The sequence below is a fragment of the Daucus carota genome, chromosome 6 (genome assembly GCF_001625215.2).
Source record: "Daucus carota subsp. sativus chromosome 6, DH1 v3.0, whole genome shotgun sequence".
NCBI classification, from domain to species: domain Eukaryota; kingdom Viridiplantae; phylum Streptophyta; class Magnoliopsida; order Apiales; family Apiaceae; genus Daucus; species Daucus carota.
The window spans coordinates 22,636,838-22,656,378 of record NC_030386.2 but is presented as its reverse complement, the minus strand read 5'-3'; the positions used below and the strand labels follow the sequence as shown (position 1 = coordinate 22,656,378).

General features: G+C 34.4%; 2 protein-coding genes across 2 annotated transcripts; both read left to right on the top strand.

The window, feature by feature from the left end:
• Positions 1 to 708: 708 nt before the first annotated feature.
• Positions 709 to 4,877, top strand: LOC108224817 (L-galactose dehydrogenase). Its single transcript, XM_017399547.2, has 5 exons — positions 709 to 1,085; positions 1,954 to 2,182; positions 2,384 to 2,683; positions 3,285 to 3,413; positions 4,495 to 4,877. The coding sequence occupies exons 1-5, from the start codon at positions 916 to 918 to the stop codon at positions 4,621 to 4,623; spliced, it is 957 nt and encodes a 318-aa protein (XP_017255036.1). The 5' UTR covers positions 709 to 915; the 3' UTR covers positions 4,624 to 4,877.
• Positions 4,878 to 5,182: 305 nt separating this feature from the next.
• LOC108192918 (soluble inorganic pyrophosphatase 6, chloroplastic) lies at positions 5,183 to 9,455 on the top strand. The gene is made up of 6 exons (XM_017359454.2): positions 5,183 to 5,591; positions 6,649 to 6,809; positions 7,708 to 7,808; positions 7,901 to 8,082; positions 8,910 to 9,008; positions 9,152 to 9,455. Exons 1-6 carry the CDS (start codon positions 5,334 to 5,336, stop codon positions 9,242 to 9,244), a joined length of 894 nt encoding a protein of 297 aa, XP_017214943.1. The 5' UTR covers positions 5,183 to 5,333; the 3' UTR covers positions 9,245 to 9,455.
• The last annotated feature ends 10,086 nt before the right edge of the window (positions 9,456 to 19,541 follow it).

Genomic DNA, 19,541 nt, shown 5'->3' with positions numbered 1-19,541 from the left:
CAGAAAAATAATCTTAAAAAGAAAGAGAATTTCAAAATAATTTATGAAATTATAATTTCACCCTGTTCTTTCATAGATGTCATTATCAAATTCTTATATTTCAAAATTTTGTAAATGTAATAAGATTAGTAGCAACATTTTTGTTGGTGTTTGGCACGGGTTTATAAGCCCGGCTTGTGGAATTATAAGTTAGAAGCATTTATTTGTACCGTTTGTGTAAGAAATCAAGAAGTAATTAAAAAAAACTACGAATACTAGCTTTTGTCTCGGTGCTTCTACTTATTCCCCAAACACTTTTATCACTTATAAATCCTAACTTGCTTACTCCCTCTGTCCCTCTCATTTCTTTACAGTTACTATTTTGGGATGTCCCTCTCATTTCTTTACGTTACTATAAATAGTAAGTTTTTCTCATCATTACACCCATTATCTTCCCCCATTATCTCATATTTAACAATAAAAACTACTATTACACCCACTACTTTCTTCCACTATCTCAAATATATTATTAAATATTGGTACGTCCCACCACTTTACCCACTTTTTATCTAACTTTACTCATTTTTCATACATTGTCTTGGTCTTCGTGTCCCCCTCCAATGTAAACAATTGAGGGGGACGGAGGGAGTATAACTTTTACTTTATTTTTTTGCTTTAAGCAATAAGCACTTATTTTAAGTTCATCCAAATTGCATAAGCAAGCAGCATGTTTAAGGGCTTAAAAAGTTAGTTGGTGAGAGAGAGCTGAATTGACTTGAGTTGTGAGGTAGACGCACAGAGCAGGAGGCTGTTTGATGTTAAACAAATACGACGATTATTTATATTTACCCGGGAAACATATCACCCACTCTTATCACCTGTCTCTCTATCTCCACTTGTATCGAAACACAAAAACCCTAGAATTTATTGAAATTAATGGCGAAAATGGAGCTCCGGGAGCTAGGAAACACAGGTCTTAAACTCAGCTCTGTCGGCTTCGGAGCTTCCCCGCTGGGCAGTGTATTCGGCCCCGTTTCCGACGAAGTCGCCATCGCCACTGTTGCTCAAGCTTTTCGCCGTGGCATCAATTTCTTCGATACCTCTCCGTATTAGTCTCTCGCTCTCTCGATTCTAATTTCATGTTCTAATTTTAAGGAGTTCACATTTGAGCACAATCATACATGTTTCTATCTGGTCCAATTAAATTTCAATAGCCTTTAATGTATAATTTAGACTTCGATTGTTATTTAATTTGATATAAGGCGTGTTCAGCTACAAACCATTTCTAGCCTACATGTCACTCTACTATGACTCACTGACATAACTAGGGCTGTAATTGAGCTCATTCAACATATATTGTCGAGTTCAAGCTCAAGTAGAAAGGTTGGGATTGAGCTCGACCGGTCTCTAAATTTTGAACTTCAATTAGGCTCGACAAAAGTTCAAACGGTTTAGAGCTCATATTAAATGTACTAAATGTTACTGTAACAAACACTTGAATATGATAAGTTCAGCTTGGGCACAGCTAGGTTAGATTTGTAAAGTACATAATAATTTTGATACAGATCATACATAATCTATGTATAATATAAAAAAGAAAGCTTGTGTAGGCCAGCGAGCCTAACAAAGCTCACTCTTGGCTTAATCGTAAGTATTCAAGTAGCTCGAGTTTGAGCTCGCTTAGGCCATCGCGGAGTCAAATTGGAGTATCTAATGAGCTGAGCTCAAACTGCTGACGAATACCTTGCCTCATTTAAATTCTAAATACTGATTATAGTTCAAAATAATGTATACTGTCAAAAACAAAGAAGGATTTAATATATGTTATGTATATCATATAATTTTTTAGAGTAAAAGAGCCAACATATTTAGTTGTCAGGAAATTTAGTGACACATGTTACAATTTATAAAAATATTATGATTAATAAAGGTAATTGACAGACTTCTCCCTTCACAATTGTTTGGTGTTTCAAGGTACTATGGAGGAACTCTATCTGAGAAAGTACTTGGGAAGGCATTGAAAGCTTCGGGAATTCCTAGAAATGAGTATATTGTGTCAACAAAATGTGGAAGATATAAGGAGGGTTTTGATTTTAGTGCTGACAGGGTGACTAGAAGCATTGATGAGAGCTTGGCTAGGTTGCAGCTTGATTATGTTGACATATTGCAATGCCACGACATTGAATTTGGATCTCTTGATCAGGTGTATTATCTACTCCTATTGATTATGTAATGTATAATCGTTACAGTTTTACATTTTTCTGAAGGTACATATGTAAAAATTTAATCATTTACATCTGCGTGTCTACTTGTCGTTAGCAACGCAGGACATTATTGGCGTATTTACTTCTTGTGCGATTTAAAATGTCATACCTAATCATAATTTGTTTTTTGTTCGTTAAAGATTATAAACGAGACTATTCCAGCCCTGCAAAAACTCAAGCAAACTGGAAAAATCAGGTTCATTGGTATAACTGGACTTCCATTGGAGATCTTCACTTACGTCTTAGATCGAGTGCCACCAGGCACCGTAGATGTAATCTTGTCATACTGTCATTATGGTATAAATGATTCAGCTTTAGAAGATCTACTTCCTTACCTGAAGAGCAAAGGTGTTGGTGTGATCAGTGCTTCTCCACTTGCAATGGGGCTTCTTACAGAGAATGGCCCTCCAGAGTGGCACCCAGCATCAAATGAGCTCAAGGTTCTTCTATATTATATTATCCATCATTACCATATTTGTGTCTCAGTTTGTTCATGTTCATTTTGTTCTGGAGCTGGTTTATGAAACACACACCCACACACATGTATGTATGTATGTATAAAAGTTGGATGTTCGTTTCGACGTTTCCTATATACTTGATGTTTTGGCTTTTGGATGCCCGACAAGTAGAAAATGCGGAACTAAGAGAAATTTTTGTAAAAAAAAATAGGAGAAGAAAGAGATGTAACGAAGCTAAAATTTATAGAGGTCTGTGCTGAGGATAAGACTTATAATATTCTCTATAAAGATATTATTAGTTACTGTGAGAGCTTGTAACATATACTTTTTCATTCAAGTTGAATAATTTAGTCATCTGCTGTCTAAAGATGAGTGGATACATTGGTAGCTTACCTGTTAGCCTGTTACCTGTACATTTGTCTATCAATGCGTTTTATGACAGCAATCCTTGTCAAAATATATGCTCTTGGATCAGTCTTGGACATGCAATTAGAGGTTTATAATCTTGGTCAGTCATCTTCTTTGACCTAGTCATTATTAACTTCTCATATTACTCCCATGCGTTGTTGCTGTTTCTCTGCAGGCTGCATGCCAAGCTGCAGCTGTTTTTTGCAAAGAGAAGGGAAAAAATATTTCAAAATTAGCTATGCAATACAGCTTATCAAACAAAGACATCTCTTCTGTACTGGTTGGAATGAATTCCGTTCAACAGGTTGTGATAACTGTTCATATGCATACTTTTTTAACATATTACATATTATATTACCTGTTTCAAGAGCCTTGCTTATCTCATATTAGTTCATTCAAATAATATGGTACGATATCCATATTATTTCCCAATTCTGTAAAATATATGTTAGAGCTCATCACATATTATTTTGTTTTTGTCTCTTTTTGATTAAAAAAAAAAAGGAGATGATATTTGTTAGTGTGAAGAATGAGAATTAATCTTTGGAGTTGCTTACAGATTTCCCACATTTGGGGTAGTTCTGTCATGCTCCATGTGGACTTACATTAGCATGTGCGAATATATATTGATAACTTCATTTACTATACCATGCCAATCTCTGATTCAGGTATAGCCTTTGTTTTTTTTGGTGCATAAGAGGGCAAAGCCCAAATGACAAAGAGACTGCCACTCATCTAATATCATCTATTAAACTACCTCCTAATTCTGCTGGGCTTTTTGAACATTAGTTAAGTATATGTATACAAATGGTATTTTGGTGTTTAAAAATGTGTACCTGCACAGTTTGCATATTAACATAGTGGATGCATCATAGTAGAAATAATTCATCCAGTGAATTTTAAGGGTGCTTGTTTGTTTTCGAGGACACAGATATGTTAGATATGCTATTGGTCATATATTACTAATAATAACATTGGCTCCCAACTGTAAGGGTAGCTAATACTGCCTTAGTTTTCTCAGAACTTTTTTCTTGTATGCAAAGGTGGCTAATGCCACCTTAATTTCCGAAGAACTATTTTTTTTGTATCACAGAGAATCGCCTATCAAATACAGGACTGATTTCCTCAGTTAAAAAAATATACTGCAAAAGATTCTTCCTAGCATAAGAAACTAGTCCCGTCACAAGTACATAACACACACAGGCAAATCAACTTATAATGCATTTCTTAGGTTTATTTTGATTGTGTTACTCCACATGTATGCAGATTTTGCTTTTGGGACCTCAGGTTTAGGTGAAGAAGATGATATAAAATAACTTTGTTGTATGAAATATAATTTGTTGATTCCTTCTCAAGAGTACAGTAATATTATTTTTCCGCAACAGGTTGAGGAAAATGTTGCAGCTGCCACAGAACTTGCAACAGTTGGAAAAGATGAGGAAACTTTGTTGGAGGTTGAAGAGATACTGAAACCAGTCAAGAATCAGACATGGCCAAGTGGTATTCAAAGCTAATTCTACCGACATCACTATCTGCTTATCTTGGGCAAACTGAAATGTCCGTTGATCAAAAGTTAAAGTTTACAATATTGTTGTAAAAAATAAGAATATTCATCACCGATAATAAGGAATTTCTTTGTTTCTGGGAAAATAAGTTACAGAAACATGACAACGTGAGTTGGTGGTGCTGTATGATCTTTTAACAGAACACCACCTGTAGACTGTACGATCAACTTCCTATCTATTTAAATTTTAAACATGTTTTATAATTTGATCCCCTGAATCAAATTATCTTTACTCAATACAGTACATAATACATCAGTTCACTCATGAGTCATGAGTACGAAAGTTATAAAGGTATTTCTGCCCAATCTCAAACTTTTAGCTATTTAAAATATTGAGTTAACCGACCCGAACGATGAACTACAAAAATCTACAAAAATTCATAATCTGAACGTAATATTAAAATTCATTCCTTTTTTCTTGATAAAATAAGTAATACTTAAAAATAAAATGAATAAAAATCCTTGTAATCCAGTTTTTTATTTCATTTTTTACAAAAAGCAAACAAGAGTAAAGGCCACTTTACAATTTTATTCAACGAATCCACAAAGTGGACAAATCATTGGAGGACCCATATACACACTCACATTCATCTAACCCAGCTATATCTATATAGCTACCCGTTGATCCATCTGCGACTCTCACCCACCAACCACTGCAAAATGGCGGCCACCAGAGTCATTGTTTCTGCTAACACCTCTGCTTCTTCCTTGTTACTGAAACCCCATTTGTTAAAACCCCATCAATCCCTCAATCTTTGCTTCAATCTCAATAAAAATGCAAACTTTACTTCACTCTCCAACACCAAGAGGCTTTTTAGCTGCAAATCACTTTATAAACCTGAAATTGTTACCAAAGAAGATGGTTTGCCTGAGACCCTTGATTATCGTGTCTTCTTTCTTGAGAAATCTGGCAGAAAGGTACTATCTTTTTGGGTTATTCTAGCTTGATTTTGATGGGTCTGTGGAATTTTGTGATTAGGGTCTGTTTGGCTGCTAATTTGATAAATGGGGCTATTTTATTGTAAAAAAATTCTCCTGCTCTTGTACTTTAATGGAATGTAATGATTTTGTTATTCTGGCATTGTTCGTCATGGTAGTTATAATCATATATAAAGATTTAACGTCGACTTATACATAAAGAGTTGCTCTTTTTTTTCCCAAAGTTTTAATTGCTGACTATTTAGGGCTAGTTTGAAAAAGGTGATCATTTGTGCGCACTGTTTCTGTTTGCCTCATGCCTAGTATATATAGGAACCTTGAAAAGCTTAAGCTCTGCTATTGTATTTTGGTAAGCTTTGGTAATGATGAGTTAGGATAGAGATTATATAATTCCACGACTCAACTAATGAGCCTGGTAAAGGCTTGGATAGTTTGTTTAAATGTTAATTCAGAATACAGACTTCTGTTCTGAGAGAGCCTAGTCGCAAAGGCATTCATTCACTAGAAGTCCAAGATATTAATGATGATTCTTTGACCAATTTTCACTTTGAATCGATAAGTATGACAACTGAGTTTTAATTGCTAATGACTGTTATTTCTAGATCCGTCCCTGAAAATAGGTACATGTTTTCTGCTTCTGCGAGGAATGTTATTTTTACCTTTTTAATGTATATATTAAATAATGATAAGTTAGGTGCTATAACTCCAACAATGACCCAAATGACGACTGTGAAACTGCAAATTTTAACGGAGTCTGCATAGGATATAATGGTAATTATTATTGGTGAATTCTTTAGATTCGAAATTGTTTGTGACGGAGTTGTTTCTGCACAAAAGTTGACTATATGTCTAATCAGATACCTTTTGGGGATACTCTGCTTAGAGAAATTGCTAATGTGATGTTTCATTAGCCAAAACTGTTTGCAGAAATGTATTGTAGTGCACAGCATTGATAACATGTGCAATTGGGCAAATCACGTACAATGTTGGATGTTTGTTTATATTATCTCACAGTGAATGCATGTTTGCTGTGCAGCTTTCTCCTTGGCATGATATACCGTTGCATGTGGGTGATGGTGTTTTCAATTTTATCGTTGAAATTCCTAAAGAATCAAGCGCGAAGATGGAGGTTGCTACTGATGAGCCATTCACTCCTATCAAGCAAGATACCAAAAAAGGAAAACTTCGATATTATCCGTAAGCTACTCACAGCGATTAAATAGTTTTATTTAAATATTAGATACAAAAAAATGATTTTTTTTTTATAGTGAAGAATCATCCTCGTGAATCATTATTCCCCAATTAAATGTATATAGGCTGCAAAAGGTTACAAGCAAAGTTAATCATGTAATCCCTGTATTCCAGTGTCTGTTAGGCCTATACCTTGAAATGCTCCCAAGTTTTGGCATTTTCTATATGTGCATCTAAAGGTTCCGTGTAAGGTGAAAAAATTGTAATCTCTCAGAAGTAATCATACTTTTTGGGACTAAAAAAGGTAAAGTATCAACTAAAATAACATCAAATTAAGCAAACACTGTTGCATAGGATTCCCCACAGTCTTTAATCTGTTTAGAATATAATCACCGACTTTGATTGTGATAGTAGAACCAAAATGATCCTTGTCTGCTTGTTTCAATCTTTTGTGCTTTGGTTGAAAACAATCGCCACCGAGTTTCTTGCTACTCCTGGAGGACTTCGTGTCCAGTGTCCACCTTAAAATGAAAATTAAAAATAAGGGAAGATAAAACCATAAGGGTGAAGATGTCAACCTCATACTATTTGTCCAGAGAGAATGCCTTTTTCTCTGTCTTGTTTTAAGTGAACTTTGTAGCATTACATTAATAAGAGCAGTTTGCTTTTAATTTTTTTTATCATACTTACCATACATGAACAAGTATTTATTAATATATCATATTGGTTATTTTTTTTCATTATCTTTGCTACTGTGGGTAATAGTTGGCATGCTAGTCTTTGTGACTTCAGTCTATGGTAATGAAATCAAGCTTAGGGGTTAGGACTTAGTTTTATCTACCATGATTCCATGGAATTACATGATGTGACTTAAGTTATAATATTAGCTCTTTGTCTTTTCTAGATACAATATCAATTGGAATTATGGATTGCTTCCACAAACATGGGAGGACCCCACATTAGCTAATTCTGAAGTTGAGGGCGCATTCGGAGATAATGATCCAGGTATACCTCCCTTTGTCCTTTCTCCTGTATGATAACATCACATTATCCAATCCAAAGAAAGTTATATCGAGGGTTCCTTTCCGAATCTGCAGTTGATGTTGTTGAGATCGGAGAAACTCGGGGGAAAATTGGTGAGATTTTGAAAGTTAAGCCATTAGGTGCTTTAGCTATGATCGATGAAGGAGAACTTGACTGGAAAATAGTTGCGATTTCTCTGGATGACCCAAAGGCTTCACTTGTGAATGATGTTGATGATGTTGAGAAGCATTTCCCGGTATGATTTTTGTCGCGAAAAGATGTAATTGTGTTTATATGTTTCTAACAGTTTGAGTGCAGATTTTTTAAGATACTGAGTGTTTTTGTCTTTAGAGGTTGTGCTTAAATTACCAAAACACTTATAAATAATTTCTTAGAGTCGGTACTAAGGATTTCACTCGCTCACCTGTGTTACTTGCCCTGTAAACAAAATCCCCGTGTTCTTAGAGCATCATCATTGTTTCAAGTGCTATACTGTGATTTTTACACTAAAATAGAACCATTTTCCTGTAGTCAGCAGTTGGCCTAGTACTTGTATAGTTACATTAGTCAATCAAAGTTACACTTAAATATGAACGTGGCTTGGAATCATAGACATATCGTGAACCACGTCATAAATATGTATCGTCCTACATTTTCCTCATCTGAATGCACAGTAAACAATTACACAGAAAACATTGCATGAAAATGACTTGTTACATATCAATCCCCCGGAAAAAAGTTATGATCTGCGGATTTATGTTCTCCACTGCATTCTGGACTCAAGCACTCAACTAGATCAGATACCGGGCGCATCCCAAGATTCACTATCTATATCTCTCTCCCAAGTGTTTACTGTTTTCTTTAAAGGGCAAGATGTCTAGTTTGTAATGTTGGATGATAGAGAGTCTCCATGCAAATGGCTTTATTCCAACATAAGTAGTTGATGCTTAGTGCATTGCTTCTAGTTCTACAATCCAAGTACGCTGCAATAGTACTTGTATGAGGTCATCATATCTCTGACAGTGTTATATAATTGTCATCTCATGGGTATGAGCTGTTAATTTGTTTTTGTTTTTTTTCCAGGGAACTCTTACTGCAATTAGGGACTGGTTTAGAGATTACAAAATCCCTGATGGAAAACCTGCAAATAAGTTTGGTCTTGGCAACAAGGCAGCAAATAAGGTATCTGATTGGACTGCTTCCTTATAGTCATATACACAATGCAGAACATCTTTCTCTTTTATTATCTTATGCAAGAGCATGCCATTTTTATCTAATAAGAGCTCTAACTCTAATTATATCGTGTACTTTATTGACTTTAACAGGACTATGCGCTAAAGGTGATCACTGAGACCAACGAATCGTGGGCTAAACTTGTAAAGAGATCTGTTCCTGCCGGAGAACTCTCACTTTCTTAAACAAATTTTTTGAGCTTATGTCAGCGTGGTGATCAATAGCCGTGCCTGTATTATTATTCTTCCTGTATCGTCTCTTTTTGTGACAAGGCCTGGTATCATTGTTACAAGAATTCTCTAGATTCGACTATAGAATGATTTATATCTATTTTGAGATACAACATAAATCATTATTTCAGGTTTTGAATTGGAAGTCACCCAAGCTATTGAGCTATGCTGCCTTTTTCCTTTTTTCTCTTTTAGTCATATGCTACTTAGTTTACAAAGATTTATCTGTTTTGAGATGCAATGGAACTCATATTATGTCAGCCTTTGATTGCTAAGCAACACAAGCTACATGACCACAGGTTTAATGAAGAAGAATTGCCAAATCTGTACATAATTGCATAGCATATATACACACAGACACACACAAGGTACAACTACCAGCAGAATTCAAGAACTGCGCGAAGCCTGTTCTCCATCAACTCTGCCTCAGAAGACGGATATTTCCCCCGAGTCTCCACACTACTTCGTTCTGCACTCGATCCTTCTTCAAATACGTGAATGTGATCCAGAAAGCGCTTGAACCCCTCCGCCTTGGCGCGGAAAAATGAAACAGCTCCTGAACCAGAAGTCTCCTGAGCCAGGAATGAACCATGTCTGTGATTACAAAGAATCAGCATTGCTGCAGTTGGCGACATTGCTCTCAATTGTAAAAACCAAAGTATATTGAAAGGAGATATTGTTGTTGCAAATACAACAACATATCTGAGAAAGAGCTTGCTATACTTATACATGTAAGTGCATGTGTAGATGTGTGGTTGGGTGTGTAGAAATTACACAGATTACACAAAACGGTGGGTAATTTTGTAGATAAGTTTGGTTTGTGCGTGCATGCGTGTGTGGAGGTTAAATATGCACACATTTTACGATTTGCGGGGGGATGTTTGATGGTTTTGTATGAATTATTTAAAGCTGCCTGGTTTCCGAATCTGTGGACTCATGTATCATCATTGTTGGTCTTTTGGATCCAAAACCGGAGGCGGATAAGTAACCCAGAGTTTTGAAATATTACTGACAAACAACGTGGCACGATGACGTGGCGTTGTTACATTCTTTTTTTTTTTGGGACAATATTTCTTGTTTTTTTTTTTTGATAATATGATACACTTAGGGTCACTGTAATGACCCGGATTTTTAAAAAATATTTTTATTAGTATTATAAGTGGTCTTCTTAATAAATAAGGAATAAGATTTAATATTTTATTCCAGTTTAAGGAGTTTTCAAAATTTTATATTAAACCCCGGGTTATTGTGTTATTGATAAATGATTATATTTTTAAAACTGATTTTCATATATTGTTTCGAAAATTCTAGATGATTATTATGTGAATATATGTGTGATGTGAGTAAGTGGTATTGGTGGATTTGTTGGTTAATTAATTATGGTTAATTATAAGTATTATATGATTAATATATGAATTTTTGTGAATTTTATATTATCTGGTTTATTGCGTTAACTGCTCATATGTGTTCGTATTCGTGAGATTTCAATTTCTATATGCTCAGGAGAAAATATAGTTTATTTAGTTATGTTCATATCGATTTATGGATTGTTATATGATTTTCTGATCGATTTACGGATTAAATTGCGTATATTTGTATTTATTTATTAATTATTTGATTATTCGTAAAACCGTCAACTCGTAACGGTGTAGCAAATTTTCTTCCCGGAAGTTTCAACAAAACTCACCTTTAGCTTAATTTTAATATTCCGGACATTTTTCGTGTTTTGACTTTTTCGATCCGGAGTACGGTTTTCCCCGGAGTCGGTCCGGCGGAGTTTTTCGGGTATTTTAATTGTTGATAATTATCCAGTTTGTCTCGATATACGTGAAAGCTAGATATTTTGATTATTATATTACTTTTTATTGAAATACGTGCAAATGGGACCCGCAGACTAATCATTGCTTTTAAAAGCCCCGTTTTGATGATTATCTCGAAAACCGGTACCGATTGGACCCCGCTTTATTAATATAAAGTTATTAAATACGTATTTTCATGCCATAAACGATCCAAAGGGGTACCAATTATTTGTAAATATAAATATCCTCTTCTAGAGCTTATTTTCACCCGTAAAATCATTTCACCAGTTTCTCTGCACGAATACCGAGAGAAACCGAGCGGTGTTCTTCGTGTTCTTCATAATCAAACGAGGATTTGAAGGTGTTATTGGAGTCAGAATCAAGCGTGCGAATAGTCAAATCGAAGATATCGAAGAGTAGAATCTATATCTGCAATCAAAAACAACCTGAGATTCACAGGTAGGGAGTAACTGAAGTTTTAAATTTCGAATTAATATGATTTAAATAGTGAATTTTTGCAAACGTGTTTGTTTGATTGTTTTGATGATTCCATGTTATAGAGCATGTTTTTCTCGTCATTTTGGTATATTATATGTTGAATTTTGACTTCCATAACATAGAGAAAAGTCAGTTTAATCTTCGAAAATCAGTGTTCTTGGTGTTCTTGAGTAAGTCGCCGGAAAATTTGTGTTTTTGGTCGGTATTTCGCCTCGTTGGACCTGGGTAAAGGCTGAGTATACCCTTGGATAGACCACATAGTAAGGAATAAGTGTGTGTTGTCAGATTATGCAGAGGGGCAGTAGAAAGCTCGTCGGAACTCGGGGGAAACTCGCCGGCGGCGAGACTTCTCCGCGTTTTTCCGGACGAACCACACACCCTTTGTTAATTCTGATGGTGGATTTGAGTTCCTGGTTATGTGTACTACTGATCTGGAGTTGTTGGGGGCGTAGGGTGGCCGGGAACAGCAGTTCCGGCGAGTCAAAGGGGGCGGCGGCGGCGAATTGCCGTTTAGCCCCCAGACTTTTAAAGGTGGTGAATTAATGGTATCAGGGTTTGAGTTCTTGCATATCAGCCCCTGTAACTTTTGGAAATTTACAGTTTTGACCTTGCGGTCAAGATTTCAAAAGTTTACACTTTAAACCTTTTTGTTTTAATTTTCTAAAATTGTTTTATTTAATTATTTTAAATTCCAAAAATAGTTTTTAATTATTTCTTTATTCAAAAATAAATCTAATTTGATTTATTAATTAATTTTAATTAGTAATTAATTATTTTAATTGGTCAATTAATTTAAATATTAATTGATTAATTATTTTAATTAATTATTAATTGATTTTAATTGATTAATTAATTGGATTTAATTATTTTTTTGATTTAAAAATTCCGAAAAATAGTTTCGAGCTTTAAAATATTTTTCCATATTATTTTCAAGGCTCGATAATTGTTTATGAATGATTTCAAGTCCAATTTCAAGTATTTGGGACTTGATTATTTATCTGAAAAGTGATTCTTTTATCGATTTTAATTCCGAAAAATGTTTAAAAATTTCCAGAAAATTCCCGAAAAAATATTTTAAACCCGAGACTCGATTTGATATTAGTCGGGATGGGAAATCTCATGTGTTATGTGATGTGTGTTATTAGAGTGATGTATTATGTGTTGATAGAGGAAGTAGGAAACAATTTGGATCATAACTTTTGATCCGTAAATTGGAATCAAGTGAAACGAAAGAGAGATAGAAGCTTATAAAGTCTAGTTTGATATAACATAATAATATGATGGAGTCGAGAATGTGAATAATTGTTGTTAAATGTGCACAATGTGATTATATGTTATTTGATTGCTATTAATTGATGATTACGTGATATACATGTTTATTCATGATAGTATACACGTGTGATAAAAGATTTGGATGACATAGTGTCGTGAGTTGATTGATATTGGATAAGAATATATGGATTATAGTAATTGGATCTTGTGGGTTGATTGTTGATTGAGATAGGATAACAGGTGGATAGTCTAATAAATAGACGAGACGATGTCGGATTTTCGATAGGATTCATATGATAAGTGATTGGTAATATGCTATGTGGAATATGATTTGACTATATGATAAGGTTAAAGCATGAGTATGTGTTAAGTGATATGTGATAAGTTTAAAGGGGTATATAAGTGGGTATCGATATACGTGATATGTATATGCGATATATTGTTTATTGACTATAGTATTATCTTATTCTCGTAAAGGATTTGGAGGAGACGTGTACGCTCGAAGACGTCAGGAAGTCGGAATGGTATTGCAAAGCGAATAAGGGATGAATCGAGTAAGCGAAGCGATGTGGCGAATAGAGTATAGCTAGAGATGGTCTAGAGATTATGAGATGCATAGATTGTGAAAGTGGAAAGATGAGAATGAGCTGTGAGACGGGAGTCAGATTTAAGGCAAGTATCCTATAACCTTCTTTTGGATATCTTGCAATTATTCTGATCCATTCTTTTCGTATGTGTTGCAAATATTCGTTCCTCTCTTTTTCATATTTGGAAAGTGCAAATATTTTTATCCATCCTTTTCTAATCCTCAAAAAATTCAGATAATTCCAGTTTTACAAATTAATTCGAAGTTCAAATTGTCATTGAAGCATGTGTTGCTCAGTGATAGTTAGAGCTTTGAATGAATTGGGATCTTCTTGATTATTCAACCCGCCATTGTCATGCTGGTTTAGCAGGCTAAATTCAGTTGCTTAGCCGATAATGGAGGATATTGAATAGTTAGGGATTTCCTGAACTATGATTTATGAAAGGATGGACTGTGACTTATGAAAAGTTTATTATCAAAGTTTGATTTGAAATTATTCAGTTGTTGATGATATTTATGATGATGTTCTGTTAATTTACATTGGCTTCTTGAATTGAATTAGAGAATTGGATTATTGTTTTTATATAAACCTGTGGACCAGATTCGTGGTCATGTTAGGCCAATGAGTGCCTTGGATCCAGTGATAGAGCATGGCGGGGCCTGCTCGGGGTTAGTGCAGAACTGATCAGCTGCCTAACCTTGGTTTTAATTAAAATGTGATAGTCCAATTCAATAATTCTTTGGAAAGATTGAATTTCTCAGTTTAAATGCTGCAAGGTATTGTAAATCATTCTATACAATACCATGAACTCATGAACTCAGGTTGAATCCTCTTATATCTTGAACTCGTGAATTTCTGTTATATCATTTCAGAACTATCATTGTTTATTATTACTTGCTGAGCATTGTTGCTCACCCTTGCTTTTCCCTTCTAACCATTTCAGAAAGGCTGAAAGATGAAATGATTGATTGAGATCGTGAATAAGGCTAATGCTAGGCGAGGAGACAGAGTTGAGAATCAAGTGGTCGAGGAGTGTTCAGGAAAGTTGATGAGGTTGGTACAAGCTAGAGCAGTGCTATAGAGATTCAGATGTAGGTCATGGCTGGAATAGATTGGCAGTAATTCTTCTTATCGAAGATGATCTGATTTGGTAAGAGATGTTGTGTAATAATAGTGGTAGATTCTAATTTCAATACTGTAACCTGGATGCGATCCTGTGCTTTTAGGGGGTTTAAATGTTCTCTTTCGAATCATTTATTAAAGTTTAAATGTTTTCTTTCAAATCTTTTATTATGGCTTTCAAGTTTGAATTTCCAGTTTTAAATCCTTTGACTTATATTATCATTAAAAAAAAAATACGAGTTTTCAAAAGTGTTTAAAAATGGGTTTTATGTGGTGACGTCAGAATCCAGACCCCCGGATTTCTGGACCGTCACAGTTGGTATCAGAGCAACAGGTTATAAGTATTTGAAATTAGAATATAGATCATAGTTATAGGTTTTCTAGAGAAGAATGTTGGGTGACCTCGTATAGAGGTATTGTGAGACTATTTAGAAATAGTCTAGAGATGTGATAGAGGTATAGAATCTGGTTAGACGATCAAGTTGAGTGTAGAAGTTTAGAGAGATTTTGATTCCTAAGTTAGACATATGATTTCTAGTATGTTGACTAATTGAGATGGTGAATTGTGGGAAAGGTCAGTATTAGACCTAGATAGAAGAGTTTGATAGTGAATGATTGAATTGAGAATGGTGAAAATGCAGAGTTCAGAGTATTCTGACTATACTGCATATTTGAAACCGGATTATCATATTGATTTGAGGATGATATAAATGCATGGTTCATAGTATGTTGACCATGTCAGATATTTGGAAGATGTATATTGTTTTGAGTGAAGATATGAAGAGTAAGTGTAGAGTATGAGTTGTATTGGATTAGAAGGAGAGATTGGTAGATAGAGGTTGATAGGTGAGAAGTGAATGATAGAGAATACGTGGAATTGAGTCCAGTTATTAGAGATGATGTCTACGAGTAAGTTAGAACGTTAGTCCTCGACGACAACGCTTCGAGCTAATCGGGATTTCAAATGGTATCAAGGTGGGCCCATAACCCACAGGTTGATGATCCAGACAATCGAAGATACGTTACGTGTTTGTGCTATGGAATTCAAAGGCAACCGGATGAAATATGAGAACGTGAACTACTTGGGCCAGACTTATTACGAACGATAACGTCTACGATGACATCTTACGAGGCTATTACGAGTCAAATCGATTGATTATCGAGAACGTTGAAAGGATGACATAAATCGAATAACGATTTCGTAAAGTAGAGTGGGAATTTGAGAAGACCTTGGCAATACCTCTCTTCAACTAAAGATTCTTGTGATTATAGGTTTTTCATCAGTGAGTTATTATGATATCATTTCGATAAACGAGATCTTCAATTTCTCCAAATTCTAAAATGACATTGATATTGATTATTGGTATGAGTTGGAAAGCAAAGATGTGTGATAAAGGTTTGTTGTGAAGAGATAGTGATGTTCCTTGATATTGTTTGACATTTCTTGACATTCCTTGATACCCTTTCATCTACCTTGATATCCCTTAGTGTTCTTTGATATTGTTGATATCCCTTGATATTCTCTGATATTCCTTAGCATTTCTTCAATTTGATTGGGATGAACAACCCTATTTATAGGGGACACAAGGTATACCTGTCTGTGTGATAGGAGTTGGATGGGACGCCATCACTTGTGTGTGTTGTGATTACAAGAAGGTTAACAACCTTTAGTAGTGTCTAATGTGGACACGCAACACCAAGTTCGTTGATCATATAGATCTCTCAGTCACTCCTTTATTCAAATGTGATCTACCTTGAAAACATTTGGTTCTATTCAAAATTTCCAAAAGATTAATTCTTGGGAAATGAAGTTTGAAATTGTGAAGGCTTTGATTCTCCTATTTCTTTAACTTTAAAGGTATGCCAAGGTTGATTAAGGGCGGATGAGCATGTGATATTACGAAGCGTGTACGTTTTAGTTTTCTTCGCGGATTCCGAGGGCGGAATCCTTATAAGGGGGGTAGAATGTAATATCCCATATTATTAAATTTAGAATTGATTATTATAAATGTATTTGTCTAGATATTATTGTTGGCTCTAGTTGAATATTGATGTGATTATGTGAATAGTTGTATGTGATTATACTTGTGTTGTGGATTAGTATGGATTTTACAGATTATGCATCCTCCTTCTTTCTCTGATTCCGAGGACGGAATCCCTATAAGGAGGGTAGATTGTAATGACCCGGATTTTTAAAAAATATTTTTATTAGTATTATAAGTGGTCTTCTTAATAAATAAGGAATAAGATTTAATATTTTATTCCAGTTTAAGGAGTTTTCAAAATTTTATATTAAACCCCGGGTTATTGTGTTATTGATAAATGATTATATTTTTAAAACTGATTTTCATATATTGTTTCGAAAATTCTAGATGATTATTATGTGAATATATGTGTGATGTGAGTAAGTGGTATTGGTGGATTTGTTGGTTAATTAATTATGGTTAATTATAAGTATTATATGATTAATATATGAATTTTTGTGAATTTTATATTATCTGGTTTATTGCGTTAACTGCTCATATGTGTTCGTATTCGTGAGATTTCAATTTCTATATGCTCAGGAGAAAATATAGTTTATTTAGTTATGTTCATATCGATTTATGGATTGTTATATGATTTTCTGATCGATTTACGGATTAAATTGCGTATATTTGTATTTATTTATTAATTATTTGATTATTCGTAAAACCGTCAACTCGTAACGGTGTAGCAAATTTTCTTCCCGGAAGTTTCAACAAAACTCACCTTTAGCTTAATTTTAATATTCCGGACATTTTTCGTGTTTTGACTTTTTCGATCCGGAGTACGGTTTTCCCCGGAGTCGGTCCGGCGGAGTTTTTCGGGTATTTTAATTGTTGATAATTATCCAGTTTGTCTCGATATACGTGAAAGCTAGATATTTTGATTATTATATTACTTTTTATTGAAATACGTGCAAATGGGACCCGCAGACTAATCATTGCTTTTAAAAGCCCCGTTTTGATGATTATCTCGAAAACCGGTACCGATTGGACCCCGCTTTATTAATATAAAGTTATTAAATACGTATTTTCATGCCATAAACGATCCAAAGGGGTACCAATTATTTGTAAATATAAATATCCTCTTCTAGAGCTTATTTTCACCCGTAAAATCATTTCACCAGTTTCTCTGCACGAATACCGAGAGAAACCGAGCGGTGTTCTTCGTGTTCTTCATAATCAAACGAGGATTTGAAGGTGTTATTGGAGTCAGAATCAAGCGTGCGAATAGTCAAATCGAAGATATCGAAGAGTAGAATCTATATCTGCAATCAAAAACAACCTGAGATTCACAGGTAGGGAGTAACTGAAGTTTTAAATTTCGAATTAATATGATTTAAATAGTGAATTTTTGCAAACGTGTTTGTTTGATTGTTTTGATGATTCCATGTTATAGAGCATGTTTTTCTCGTCATTTTGGTATATTATATGTTGAATTTTGACTTCCATAACATAGAGAAAAGTCAGTTTAATCTTCGAAAATCAGTGTTCTTGGTGTTCTTGAGTAAGTCGCCGGAAAATTTGTGTTTTTGGTCGGTATTTCGCCTCGTTGGACCTGGGTAAAGGCTGAGTATACCCTTGGATAGACCACATAGTAAGGAATAAGTGTGTGTTGTCAGATTATGCAGAGGGGCAGTAGAAAGCTCGTCGGAACTCGGGGGAAACTCGCCGGCGGCGAGACTTCTCCGCGTTTTTCCGGACGAACCACACACCCTTTGTTAATTCTGATGGTGGATTTGAGTTCCTGGTTATGTGTACTACTGATCTGGAGTTGTTGGGGGCGTAGGGTGGCCGGGAACAGCAGTTCCGGCGAGTCAAAGGGGGCGGCGGCGGCGAATTGCCGTTTAGCCCCCAGACTTTTAAAGGTGGTGAATTAATGGTATCAGGGTTTGAGTTCTTGCATATCAGCCCCTGTAACTTTTGGAAATTTACAGTTTTGACCTTGCGGTCAAGATTTCAAAAGTTTACACTTTAAACCTTTTTGTTTTAATTTTCTAAAATTGTTTTATTTAATTATTTTAAATTCCAAAAATAGTTTTTAATTATTTCTTTATTCAAAAATAAATCTAATTTGATTTATTAATTAATTTTAATTAGTAATTAATTATTTTAATTGGTCAATTAATTTAAATATTAATTGATTAATTATTTTAATTAATTATTAATTGATTTTAATTGATTAATTAATTGGATTTAATTATTTTTTTGATTTAAAAATTCCGAAAAATAGTTTCGAGCTTTAAAATATTTTTCCATATTATTTTCAAGGCTCGATAATTGTTTATGAATGATTTCAAGTCCAATTTCAAGTATTTGGGACTTGATTATTTATCTGAAAAGTGATTCTTTTATCGATTTTAATTCCGAAAAATGTTTAAAAATTTCCAGAAAATTCCCGAAAAAATATTTTAAACCCGAGACTCGATTTGATATTAGTCGGGATGGGAAATCTCATGTGTTATGTGATGTGTGTTATTAGAGTGATGTATTATGTGTTGATAGAGGAAGTAGGAAACAATTTGGATCATAACTTTTGATCCGTAAATTGGAATCAAGTGAAACGAAAGAGAGATAGAAGCTTATAAAGTCTAGTTTGATATAACATAATAATATGATGGAGTCGAGAATGTGAATAATTGTTGTTAAATGTGCACAATGTGATTATATGTTATTTGATTGCTATTAATTGATGATTACGTGATATACATGTTTATTCATGATAGTATACACGTGTGATAAAAGATTTGGATGACATAGTGTCGTGAGTTGATTGATATTGGATAAGAATATATGGATTATAGTAATTGGATCTTGTGGGTTGATTGTTGATTGAGATAGGATAACAGGTGGATAGTCTAATAAATAGACGAGACGATGTCGGATTTTCGATAGGATTCATATGATAAGTGATTGGTAATATGCTATGTGGAATATGATTTGACTATATGAT

What these genes read in the sequence shown, in the direction of transcription:
- LOC108224817 (XM_017399547.2), top strand. Translation starts at nt 916, where the DNA reads ATGGCGAAAATGGAGCTCCGGGAGCTAGGAAACACAGGTCTTAAACTC. An exon ending in AATTTCTTCGATACCTCTCC is followed by an intron (nt 1,086 to 1,953) that starts GTATTAGTCTCT and finishes TGGTGTTTCAAG; the next exon opens with GTACTATGGAGGAACTCTAT. An exon ending in AATTTGGATCTCTTGATCAG is followed by an intron (nt 2,183 to 2,383) that starts GTGTATTATCTA and finishes TGTTCGTTAAAG; the next exon opens with ATTATAAACGAGACTATTCC.
- LOC108192918 (XM_017359454.2), top strand. Translation starts at nt 5,334, where the DNA reads ATGGCGGCCACCAGAGTCATTGTTTCTGCTAACACCTCTGCTTCTTCC. An exon ending in ATTCGGAGATAATGATCCAG is followed by an intron (nt 7,809 to 7,900) that starts GTATACCTCCCT and finishes CCGAATCTGCAG; the next exon opens with TTGATGTTGTTGAGATCGGA. An exon ending in ATGTTGAGAAGCATTTCCCG is followed by an intron (nt 8,083 to 8,909) that starts GTATGATTTTTG and finishes TTTTTTTTCCAG; the next exon opens with GGAACTCTTACTGCAATTAG.